A 13,090-nucleotide genomic window follows, 5' to 3' on the forward strand; every position below is an offset into this window, starting at 1 on the left:
TTTGTCAACCTTGTCAGCTTTAAGAAGTTTGGACTTCAACTCCCAGAATTTCCCAGCCAGCTCTTTCCGCCAACAACCATTATAGCATCTGGACCTGCGTTTGTCAATCTTGACAATTTTAAGAAGCACAGCTGGGGGATTCTGGGAGTTGAAGTCCAAACTTACTAAAGTTGACAAGATTGAGAAACATTGATCTGCACTGTAAAAATGAACAAATACAATCCTTCTTTAATGAAACAATAATTAAGCCCTTCATTGGTCTGCTCATGTAAGTAACACAGCGCCTTAATCACAGTTGATTCTTAGAAGCAGGGCAAGCATTCATAAGGCTCAATAATTTACAAAACAATTCCCAGAAGGCAGAGCTGCACATTATTTATAACCCTGCAGCCAATTCTCTTCCAATATGGAAGTGTTCCCCTCGGTAAGAGTCTTTTATTTTCAGATCTGCAGTGATCCTTTGCGCAGGTTAATCAAACCGAAGGAAAGGTTTTCACCTAATTAGGAAGGCTATAAACCTTGTTCATTGGCAGGCTACCTATCTCTTGTAGAAAAACAGAACAACCTCAAGAGGCTGGCTAGGAAGAGAATAAGTGGCACTGGAAGAAAAATAACAAAGGCTTATGAAACAAGATTTATTTAAGATTCATTGTACTTAGTTTGCAGAAGAGATAGTTTAAAGGGTCACTCTGTAAATATCTGAACATTTATGCATTTAAAATTCGTTGTCTGATGCCTGTTGCCTCCAACATTTCACCAACCTTGGAAGGATGGAAGGCTATCAATTTTGAGCTGGTCAAAATCAAACACCTGGCAGTGGACAGATTCAGCCTGAAATATTGCATTCTAACCACTGGGAAGGAAGGAAGGAAGGAAGGAAGGAAGGAAGGAAGGAAGGAAGGAAGGAAGGAAGGAAGGAAGGAAGGAAGGAAGGAAGGAAGGAAGGAAGCCAATAGCAATAAGTATATAAGTATACAGTATAAACACTTAAACTTATATACTGCTTCACAGTGCTTTACAGCCCTCTCTAAGCAGTTTACAGAGTCAGCCTGTTGCCCCCAACAATCTGTAAAGACAATGGCTCTACTTACTGTCTTCATGAGTCTGCAGCAACTGTGGTGGACTGGGTGGTCCATCTCCTGGGGTGGTGAAGCAAAGGATTGATGTATAGTAAGCTGTAAATTTCTTCAGGTTGGTTATGTATCCTCTGTGGACGCCATGAAAATCTGGAGGAATGGTGACGGCGGTCTTAGCATCTGGGGCATCAACTGGCCATGCCAAAAGCTGGACAGGGGTGTGGTGGAATCAAAGAGAGATGACATACTTTGAGGGTGACCTACCATCCCCGGTCAACGCCATAGACAGCAGAACTTGGATTAGCTCAGTTACGAAAGCACGGAGATTCTTCTTAACATAACTGACATAGTAAGTCATCCCAGACAGACTTACGGTGTTATGAGGCTTGTAATGTATCTAGATGCAGAAAGACAGCCCACCACCCCCATCCCCAAGACATTCAAGCTATTTTTAAGGACATAAAGAACCACGGGCAAGCTTCCTTTTCTGCTTAATGGTGGTATGACTAATCACAATAACAAGATAACAGAGTTGGAAGGGACAAATGGCTATCTAGTCTCTTCTTGAAAACCTCCAATTATGGGGCACCCACAACTTCTGGAGGCAAGCCATTCCACTGGTTAATTGTCCTCATTGTGTAATCACAGGAATGCCAAGAATATAAGAGCCCATCTCAGCAAAGAAAACCATTCAGGGGTTAGAAGGGGGAAAAAAGGATTAATGAAAGAAGGAGGATGGTCACCCGAGGAAAGGAGACGCGTGGGAGATATGGTGATAATATGTAGGAAACAGACCCAGGATGTGAAGCACTCACACAATGTATAGTGCATTGGACTCTGTCCTCTAAGCTCTACTTTTCAACTCTTCAAGGCTGAGGTAGGACCCCAAGGTTGAGATCGTTGCCTTAATATTAACATTGCTTCGTAGGAACAGCTCCCTCCATTTCTCCGTAGTCTAGATTAAAATCTCCCTTGTTCGTGTCTGGATTAAAATCCCTTCGCTGCAGAATTCTATCATGCTACTTAATAAGCTTGCTCCAAGATACAATGAACTACCATTGGCAGATTACAGAGAGCAGAAGACAAATGGAAGCTTGGCTGCCTACATCCCACTTTGATTTAACTGTGATTGATCTGTTTTTGCTTCACTGTATTGTCTGCAACCGGGCTAAGGCACTGAGAGGCCCGCAGTGAAGGATTTGGCTGCAGAAATGCTATCTCTAACAAACACAATGCTAGGCTTGCAAACCACAATGTGATACCCACAAGGTGGCAAGCTAAATATTCTCGACTAAGCATGGATAAGGTAGCCTAATCCATTAGGACAGGGTGTCCAAACCTTGGCAGCTTTAAGGGCTGGGGACTTCAATTGCCAGGCTAGAAATCAGGAGGCAGTGAGTTCTAGTTCTGCTTTCGGCATGAAAGCCAGCTGGTTGACTTTGGGCCAATCACCAGGAGACGGTGAGTTCTAGTCCAGCCTTAGCCATGAAAGCCAGGTAGGTGACTCTGGGCCAATCACTAGGAGAAGGTGAGTTCTAGTCCTGTTTTAGCCATAAAAGCCAACTGGTTGACTTTGGGCCAATCACCAGGACATGGTGAGTTCTAGTCCCACCTTAGCCATGAAAGCTGGCTGGTTGACTTTGGGCCAATCACCAGGAGATGGTGAGTTCCAGTCCCGTCTTAGCCATGAAAGCCAGCTGGATGACTTTGTGCCAATCCTTATGTTCACCACTTTGAGTTATTTATAAAAATAATAAAAGGCAGGATACAAATAAACAAAAACTTCCAGAAGTAAAAAACAACAACTCCACTCCCCAATTCATGATGGCAGAGAAAGCGTCGTGTTCGGCTTTGCTAAATTATACCTATAAAGCAGATTGAAAATGTACCAATGGGTCACCAATGGGCTTTTACATTTCTTCGAGTTGAATATTCGACACTTCCATAAAAAGAAGCTGAGTGCATTTGCCAGGAAAAAATACACAATGAGTGACACCAGCCAGGCAAGGAAGCGCACGAAATGTGGCAATTTATAAATCATTACGCAAATTATGTGCTACATAAAAATATGATAGAAATGTCCTCCCTACAACTGTCCCTATTATAATGTGGTGTTTTTTTAAAAAAAAATCTAGACTGTGAAATAAATATGATCTGTCCAGCTGCTTCAGTCATTAAAGGGGGGGAGGGAAATGAGATGAAAAAGCAAGGAAAGAGAAGGTTAAAAAAAGAAAGAAAGAAAAGAACCTTGACAGTTAAAAACCGGGATTTGAGTAGTTCTTGACAAGTGCAAATCAACCTGTGTACATTTTGCTTTGTATGTTTTCTGAGAGAACTGCTATTTAAACAACAATTGAATATAAAAACAACTTCTGAAAACAGCCTAATGATATTGGAAAATTTAGACATTTCGGGTGGGTTATTTTTTTCTTTTAAGGGGGACCTTTTATTCAGCTGCCTTCCTCATTCAGGTAGCAGTGGCAGGAAGGAAAGGAAGTCAGATCTGCATTGAACATGCCCCCCCCTCCCAGGAGAGACCCATGTTTGTAGGGTGGCGATCTGCTTCCTGGAACCCACCCTAACGTGGACTCATCCCAACCTTATATCCTTGGTTGATCCCGTTGATGAACTGCTGCGGAGGTGGGTTCCAGAAGAACTGGACGGTGGTGGAGTTGACTGCTTCTGCTTGGACATTCTGGGGGGGAGCGGTGGGCACTGCACAGAACCAGCCAGGAAGACGACCAGGCAGACGGGAAGGTAGAAACAGAGGAGGAGGAAGTCAAAAAAGAAAAAAAGGAAAAATAAGCCCTTCCTTGACTGCCATTCACAATTCAAAGGCTGTAACAGTGGTGTGGAAAAAGAGACTGGAGATTTATGTCCCGGATATTCAGGGGAGGGGGGAGAAGTGACTTAAAAAAGAAAGTTAATTGGGTGATTTTTCATTTTCTCTGAGATGGGGATCCTTCTGTGGATAGAGCAAGAGATGGAATGGTTCTTGGGCCTTTGTTATTCCACCGACAGGCTTTTTCCCCAAGATAGAATCGCTAATAATGATGGGTGAATCCTTTCTCTTTGTTATCAGAGGAAAAAAGAAACACTCACAATGTAAAAGAAGGGTTGTGTTTTCCTTGGGAGAAGAAAATTGCGGAAGGGAAAGAGACACCAAGGCAGCCTCTTCTGGGAGAAAGATCCCATCCCACAATAGAGTAGCTTCTCTTTTATTGGGGAAGGAGGTCTTCTCCTTCTGCTCTTATGGTCAACCGGGCCAAGTCCTAAGTGAGGGCGCACAGATTATAGAACGAAGGACACCGTTTTAAACAAACAGAAGTGCTAAATGCAGGCTGTTAGTATGCCACACATCTGGAATTGTGTTTCACATAGCTCTCCATTTGCAAACTGAATGGATACAACAGAAAGATGAAAGAATAAAGGATCTGTAAATTTATCTTTTACAGGGCTTAATTCTTTTTGCTTTTGGTCTTTTTAAAGAATATCCTGAATACAGTGGTCCACTATCAAGGAACGGACTCTCACTAAAGTAGTCCTTAGTTGTTCAAGCACAAAGTAACAGGACTACCTGTTAAGCTCCAATAAAACTGGTTTATTCCTCATGCTTATACACAACAATCCAGTTAACTAATGGTCAGCACTAAATTGGTATTAGATAAGAGTCAATGGAACTCAAGTGGGGTTGAACTTTGACCATTTGTGATAACAATTCCAGATACATCACTTGCTGGACTCCATCCCCAGGCTCTGCCTGTCCTCCTCTATCAATAGGCATTCTCCCCAAATAAGAGAAAAATACATTTTGTACATTTATTTGGACTGCCAGTTCTCCTAGTAGCTGAAATCGGAGAATAAATCCTCAATAAGATATTCAAATGAATGTTGTTGTTTTTTTGTTGGTTTCTCTGAGGGGAGATATCTCTGCAATCTGATATTTGAGTTGCATTTGTTTGTGAGATTTGTCTATGTACATTTGGCAAATAAATAAATAAAAGTTAAGAGAGTTTGTATGCAACAAGCGATTGAGATTTCTCCCTGGAATTACCATTCTCACATAGTCCTTGTGTTGTGAAAGGGGGGATGAGCTATGGTAATACAAGAGGACTATAACGGACATCATTAATCACTTTAATTCTACCACCTGATTTGATTCCTGGAGTTACCCCATGTATGATTCATCTTTACAAGATTGTCTGGACTCCCCTAATGATTCCGCCTCTAATGAGGTCTGTCATTCCCAGGAAGTCTTTCAGAAAAAGGTATGGGATATTAACTCCCATTAATTTAATAAAGCTCTTCTTCGTCATTCTCAAAATAGCATGTATCCTTCAGGTAACCTTTTATAACTTTCAGTCCCTTTGTCCTATTGCTGAAGTGTTGTGAAAGCTAAAGGGGAGGATCCAAACTCCCCATTTCTTGGTCTAAGAAAGTCTAACTGCCTTTTGGAAAAAGAGCCTTTGAGTTTTTCTGATCTGTCTTTACAATTTCTGCTTTGGAGATTTCGTTTCTTTTTTCAGCTTGGGCTTGCATGGATTACTCCTGGGGCCTCCTGTACTTCATTTTGGACAACTGCTTGTGCTTCACCCTTGACACAGCTTCAACCTTGGCAAATCTCTCTTATTTAAGATCAATCAATTTAGAACTCGTTTCAATATTGAAGGAGAAAACTTCTCTTAATCTCACTTTCTCGTATTAGTCATAAGTGGCCCAATCTACGTGTAACTTCCCCTAGATTGGGAGATGCTCTCTTTTATTTCCCCATGCACACACACACACACAAAAACCCCCACGTTCATTTCTTACATCCAGGAAATACCCTTCCATACGCACACCTGGCACATAGGCAAACAGACCCAACTCTAGTGTACTGATAGAACCCCTGAGGCCGGGCCAAATCCCCCGACAAAGAGGATCTGGAAGACCATCACTCACCTCCTTGCAATGTATATTCAGTGACTGCCCTGCTGAAGGCTCCCAGGCCAGCTCCATTATAAGATGCCACCTGGATTTCATACTGAGTCCAGATGATCAGGTCTTTGATCAAGCAGTAGTTTATCTCCGCGCTGGTTATGTTCTTGTATTGATACTCCCCAGGAAGTCCTGCTAAGCGGTATCTATAAAGAGAAACGATTCTTGATTGCAATCAGTTCAAGGATTTCAATGAAAGAAACCCATTGGGTTGGACTCTTGAGCAAGAGTAATGGGTGATGGCAACATTGCCCTTCTAAGATCACTAACTGAAAAACCAACAAACCACAGATCCAGTCCATTTGGACCTTGACGCCATTCCCTAGATCAGTGTTTCTCAACCTAAGAATTTAGGATGTATGGACCTCAACTCCCAGAATTCCCCATGCTGGCTGGGGAATTCTGGGAGTTGAGGTCCATGCAATGTAAACTTGCTGAGGTTGAGAAACACTAGTCCAGACAAAGTCACTCTTGGAAAAGCCATGAATGTAGGCTCAGTCCTAAAAGTGAAGATGCATCTTCTCTTCCTTTTCTTAAACCCTAATTACGTGAACAAGCCAGAACTGATATGGACTCAAAAGTTATTGGTAGGGTGGTTTCAGCCCTTCATCTGGTGCTTAGAGGTTGCTGAACCAACATTTTATTATTATTATTCATGCTCAGTCCAATGGGATTGTCTAACTGGCCAGCTCTTTTACAGTTTTAGAAATCTCACTTTATTCTGCTGGACTTTGATGGTAAGAGAAAAATAAATTAAGCTCTATTTCTCTTGGGAATGGGATTAACTCTGCAAACATCATCACTACCACCGGCACAGCAAGAACTATTCATAATAGCGGTATTAACAAATTTTTAGCAAGATTATTATCAACACATTTAAAAACTTGCAAAGACAGAATTACAATGATTCTTATCTGATTGCCAAAATATTTATATGATGAGTCTGGGTGGCGCAGTGGTTAGAATGCAGTATTGCAGGCTAATTCTGTCAATTTCTAGCAGTTCGATCCTGATTCAGCCTTCCATCTTTCCGAGATCGGTAAAATGAGGACTCAGATTGTTGGGGGGCACCATGCCGACTCTGTAAACTGCTTAGAGAGGGTTGTAAAGCACTGTGAAGCAGTTTATAAGTCTCAGTGCTATTCCTATATTCTGATCTCATTATAAATACATGTCCAGGACTAGAACAAAAACTTGTGTTTTATCCTGTTTCATAGCTGTTAGAAGAAAAAAAATTACAGCCTTGTGTAATAAAAATGTTGATTTAGTGTCCAACTTCCATTTGCTTCCTCCCTTCTCTCTGACACACTTAAATATTGTATTTGATCAGGCTGCAGCTTTAAATCACTTTCCTTGTTTATTCCTTACTTGGTTCCCTAAAATGAAGAAGTGGATGCGATCAAGCTATCCCCAGGATGCATGCCGAAAGCAGAATGTTAACAATCACGGAAGTAAAAAGGCTGTCTTAGAAGTGAAAAAGTTGATGGAAAATTCTGAAGAAATGACTAGATGATTAAGAGTTTGCCAGTTCAGGCTACTAACAGGATTAGGCCTTTTCTTGCTTTGCTTTACCACTGCATTCAAATAAGTAAATTTGCTGTTGTGTTTGTTTTACCTGAAGCAGGCAAAAGATGGAGAGTTCCTTCAACACTGTAGAACACATAACATAGAATAGTAAGGTTGGAGGAGACCGTGGAGATCATCTAGTCCAGGGGTAGGCAACCTTGGCTCTTTTATGACTCGTGGACTTCAACTCCCAGAATTCCTGAGCCAAGGTTGCCTACCCCTGTTCTGCACTGCAAGTATCCAACAAGCCATTATTAAAACAGGTTTAGTGCGATAGGCAAGTGGAATCCATTGCTCCAACCTCTCAAAGTCAGTCAAGGGTCTTTTACCTTATGATGTAGCCATGGAGAACACCATTATGTTCACTTTCGGGAGGAGGTTGCCACTGAACCATGATGGATTGATTGGTCCGTCCGCTAGCCACAATGTTTTTGGGCGCCGCACTTGGGGGTTCTTCCGGTAACATCAATCTGAGCACAAGAAAAGTCAAACAAAACAACAACGACAGATCTTTACTCGTATCTTTGCTTAAAAAGAAAAGAAAAGAAATCTTGTTTGCTTCACGGAGGCTAAATTAGAAAGCAACAAAGCTGAGTTGCTGTGGACATTTGTTGCAACAAATCAGTGTAATGGAAGAATCAGTTAGGCAGACATTCAAGAAAGAGCTGCTTATTCTAGCTCAGGGGTGGGCAACCTTGGCTCTTTTATGACTTGTGGACTTCAACTCCCAGAATTCCTGTGCCAGCTAGCTCAAGTATGCAGCTTGCCCTGATCAAGATAGCAAGCCTGAATGAGGTCATAATCTGGCCTCAAATTTGCAATCTTGATGAAATTGGCTCCTTGGTTTTGCTCCCTCAACCTCACCCAAGGTGAGATGTTCACACCACTTCACACCAGTTCACAATCCCAAGCCCCTTTCTGCTTTGAGTAATAGCACTAGCGAGTTTTAATCAGATGTGGTTGAGCTGTGCTTTTATGCCTTTTCCAGTGGGATTCCAGTAAGGAACAACTAATGTGCTGGAGCAGCTACGCAGATGATAAAATAGAATTTAAAATCATTTAAGAGAGAGATTTGAAGCGATTTCTCTGTTTACACTGCACTTGTGTTGGTACACGAAGGCTCAAATAGCTAACTTCCCTGAAAATCCACCCAGGTTGAGAGAGAATTTAGAGCACTGAAGCAGGATGTTTATCTTCATCCAACCTCTCAAAAAGATCTCCAGAAGGTTAGGAGAGATATTGGAGAGGAATCTCCTGAGACAGCAAAGGCAGTAGCCACCTTTCTCTTAATTCATAATCTATGTTTATGCCTTCTCTCTTTCAAGTGCCCATCACATTTTTCTCTCGGACCTACGTTGAAGTAGCAAAGTCAAGCAAGCCATTCAGGTTATAAGAGTTTCCAGCCATAGTTTTTGTTGCTTGGAGAAGAAATGATTAGGAAAATCCACATCATTTTGGCTGGCGTTTCTACAGACAGCATGGGACTGCTTTTCCATGAACCAGCCCTTGATTCCCAACAAATACAATCCACCTGGCACTCATCAAGAGATATCATTTCAGCCTACCTGCTGGTTTCTAGGCTGTACTGCCCTTTACCCACTTGGTTAACAGCACAGACTCTAAACTGGTAAGTCCGGGCTGGAGTTAACCCGCTCACAGTGATGCTGGTCAATGCTGGATCAATATTGGAGAGATGAACTTTCCAGGGAGAATCTAGTGGAGAGAAAGAGAGTTCCTATCATTAATGCTCCCCCAATAAGTCATTAATCAAGTAGACTTACTCTGTCTAAGTGTCAGTTCTGGATGACTCTCAGAAAATCAATATGTAGTTCCCCAGTCCTGTCCCTTGTCCTGATTGTCACTGTTATTTTCCATGGATAGACCTAACTTTTTGTAGACCTCACATTACAGGGTATAAAATATTTCAGAGGAGAGCCCAAGTATTCAGATAGTAACAGGGATTCCCTTATTCATGATTTCTAAATTAGAGTTATCAAGAGATCAAAGATTTTTTTTTCCCCAACTCAATCCATATACCCATTAGGCCAGAGTTCTTGACAAAGTGATTTGGCCTTACTAGACCTAGCTTTATTACCATAAAGACAGAGTAGTTACACCCCAATCCAGAATATATCGACTGAGAAGATACAAGCTCAATTCAAATCAATGCATCTTGCTTACAAGTAAACACTCTTAGGAGTGGACTGCTAGTCAATTAATAGCCCACCCCCTTCCACCCATTGATCAGTTGCTTAGCTGCTTAAAATAATGTAATAGAGGACACTTCAACACTGAATGTAATAGGCTTGACCTAACAACACAGACATATGTTTTATGTTTAAAAAACAAACTATTTTCCCTTCTTTGCTTAAAGAAGTCCTCATCAGCAATAAAACATCTTCATGTAAAGTAACAGATTAAAATTCAATTAAAATGTACCTTTTAATCCACTTTACAATTATCCCAGGCTGTATGTCCCATCTAATCCTCCCTTAACTGTTCTTTTCTAAGTTGAAGGGCCTTAATCTTCTTAATGATGTTTTTTCATATTACCTCTTAATGATAGGAGTGGGTTGTTTTTTTTAAAAAGTAAGTTATAAGCACAATGGCTTGATGCCACTTAATACTTAAAGAGTTTTCCTCAAATACCTGAATTGTTGTGCAGGTAAAGATAGTTTTCCTAAAGACTAAAATTGTGGTTTTATTTTTCCTTAGTGTCTTTGAAGGTCTTCTAGAGACGTCCAACAAAAATAGTTTTTGCCAAAATAAGATATTTATAATTACTTCACGTGATGGTGGACGGAGATGCTGTAAGTTACTAACAGGAAGATGGTTCGAATTTGTCCCTTTTTCCTGGGCATGACCCACTCCTTTGGGTCTAAAGCAAAGCCCTGTGTGTTGTCACATCAAACTGTTTGAGATGTTCACACAACCAATAACACTCCAGTTTTTATCTGCCTTCTGCATTCCTGCTAGAAGGCAGGAATTTTACAAAAGTGAAATGAAGAGCTGTCCTTATCTGGTCATCTCCTCAAAAGCATCCAATTGTCCTAACTCATACCACGAACCTTCTCCATCATTCCATCCCTAGAATAGTTACTTAAAACTATTTCCCAGAATATATGTCCAGGGGATCCCCCCCTCCCCTTCACATCCCACTCTAAGCCCGCCAATATATCTCTTTTATCCTTCTTCCACAGCCCCTTTCCATCAGAGTTACTTTGTTCATTCCTGGGATGGGATTTCTTTGATGACGACTGAAAGCTGGATTAAGACTGAGCATGCAAATGCACACATGTGAACGCGCGCAGGGGAACGTACATATATCCCTCAAACTTTTCCTGAGATCAACTCCCACCTTACGATGCTTTGTCTGCATGTTGTTAAGCATCCCCTTAAACCAGGGATCTTCAAACTTGGCAACTTCAAGACTTGTGGACTTCAACTCCCAGAATTCCTCAGCCAGCCAGTCTTAAAGTTGCCAAGTTTGAAGACCTCTGCCTTAAACCATGGGTTACCTGGGACTCAAATCCTGAATGAATGGTGAATTGATAGAAAATGATTCCAACTTTCCTCCAACTTTTTCTAACTAGAGTTTTCAGTTTTTCAATTCAACTCGGCTCAGCAGAGGCTTCTTTCATGAGCCTAAGAGGAGAGAGCTTCGCTCGGTGTCCACATAGTTAAGCTGATGGAACATTTCTCCATCAGAGAGTGACACTGCGTGTGTCACCCTGCAATAAATAAAAACTGTATTCATTAACATATTAATAAAGGAGGAAATGAGCGTGATGGAGACAGATGGGTTGCGTATCTCTCAACCCATCTGTTTGGCAGTCCATTTGTAACACCACACCCAGCAGCCGAGCAGACGGAAGGACCCTGATGGAATTCACAGGCAGCTAGCTTGGAATAGCTCCCTTCCCCGCATTTCACGCAGGAATGGGGTGATGGTTTTCTCTGCCAGGTCAGCTCGGTGCCACTAGCCTAATAGGGTTTTCTCCGCTGGGAATCCTGGACACTTGGAAAAAAAAATGTGTGTGTGTGTGTGTGTGTGTGTGTGTGTGTTGTGGGAGAGTGACTTGGCCTAACATTTTCAAAGGGGAAACCTCAAAGGTAAGGCAGCTGTGCTGGGAGGGCCGTAATCTATTCCGCTGCCAATGCCTGTGGCTCATGCGCTCTGTTTCTTCCCTGCAAGGCTGCGAAGAAATGAAAGCTTGAAATCTGCATGAAATAAAGCAGAGTCGCCTTCTTTCCATCTGAGGCTGCTGCGGCTATTATTATTATGAGAAAGCCATCTGCCTCTGCACTGGGTGGATGGGATTCATTTTTCTCATCAGTATCAAAAGATGCTGCAGAGTCACCCCCAACATTTGGAAAATGGGGAAGCTGTCTCAGATGACTTTTTGAAAGGGCTGGCTGAAGAACAGAGTTGGAAGGGACCTTGGAAGTCTTCTAGTCCAATCCCCTGCTCAAGTAAGAGACCTTATGCCATTCCAGACAAGTGGCTGTCCAGTCTCTTCTTGAAAATGCTAACCCCTAGCATAGCTATCTAAAAAAATCCTGGAAATATTCTGGAAAGCAAAGACCTCAAGAAATATATTTATCTGCAAGTCTCATCGCTTTTTTTATTGAATTAATTCAAATTATCACCAAGTTGGCCTGCCAAATTTGCATGGTTTCTACAGGGGAGAACTGTAGTAGTAGTAGTAGTAGTAGTAGTAGTAGTAGTAGTAGTAGTAGTAGTAGTAGTAGTAGTAATGTTGTAAGGGACCTTGGAGGTCATCTGGTCCAACCCCCTGCTCAGGCAGGAAACCCTATACCATTTCAGACAAATGGCCTTCTAGTGTCTTCTTAAAAACTTCCAGTATTGGAGCATTCACCACCTCTGGATAATTCAGTATAGCCCCTTTCTCCTCCTTGTTCTCCCGGATGAAGGTTGCTTGGTTTCTTCACAACAGCTACGTAAGCTTTAAGTTGGATCATGGTTGCCCCATTTTGAGAAAGTTCCAATCCTAAGTATCCATACTTTTCAACAAACACAGTGGAAATGTCTATCTAGGTGTTGAGACACCAACTCCTTGCAGGAGCTGGATGTGGTCCAAAGCCGCTTGGCAATTATATGTCCTCACTATGCTTCTTGTTGATAGTGTGGGGATACGAGTAACCCTTCATGGTGAAGGAGTTACAATCTGTCAACATGAGGATAATCAGCAATTCCCCACCGAGTCTGTTCCCTCCATTTCTCCATCTTCCACAAACCACATAGATTATTCCATTGCCTTTTACAGGTGAGCTGCTATGAATCAAAAGAGGATTTGTTGCTGTGTTGGTGTCCAAAGAATGTGACAAAAATGAATAGGAAGGTAAAAAGAAGGCCGGGCCGAATTAGTAAGCAACTTAAAGAAGTTTAATCAAGAAAACGGAAGGGCAGACACTAACTAGAATATTGAATGACCATAAATGAGCTAATT

The 13,090-nt window shown here is 41.8% G+C and overlaps 1 protein-coding gene across 2 annotated transcripts in view; it reads right to left on the bottom strand.

The window, feature by feature from the left end:
• SDK1 (sidekick cell adhesion molecule 1) overlaps positions 1–13,090 on the bottom strand; it is a 301,817-nt gene that overhangs the window by 92,901 nt on the left and 195,826 nt on the right. For both annotated transcript variants that reach the window (XM_039360268.1, XM_039360267.1), the window contains exons 15-19: positions 9,185–9,332; positions 7,949–8,089; positions 6,018–6,199; positions 3,676–3,791; positions 1,092–1,284 (exon numbers count right to left, since the gene is read on the bottom strand). In XM_039360268.1, coding sequence (XP_039216202.1) covers positions 1,092–1,284; positions 3,676–3,791; positions 6,018–6,199; positions 7,949–8,089; positions 9,185–9,332 — 780 coding nt within the window. The remainder of the gene's footprint in view (positions 1–1,091; positions 1,285–3,675; positions 3,792–6,017; positions 6,200–7,948; positions 8,090–9,184; positions 9,333–13,090) is intronic.

The sequence above is a fragment of the Crotalus tigris genome, unplaced genomic scaffold, assembly GCF_016545835.1.
Source record: "Crotalus tigris isolate CLP2741 ecotype Arizona unplaced genomic scaffold, ASM1654583v1 scf7180000019173.45859301935:6455823, whole genome shotgun sequence".
Taxonomy (NCBI): domain Eukaryota; kingdom Metazoa; phylum Chordata; class Lepidosauria; order Squamata; family Viperidae; genus Crotalus; species Crotalus tigris.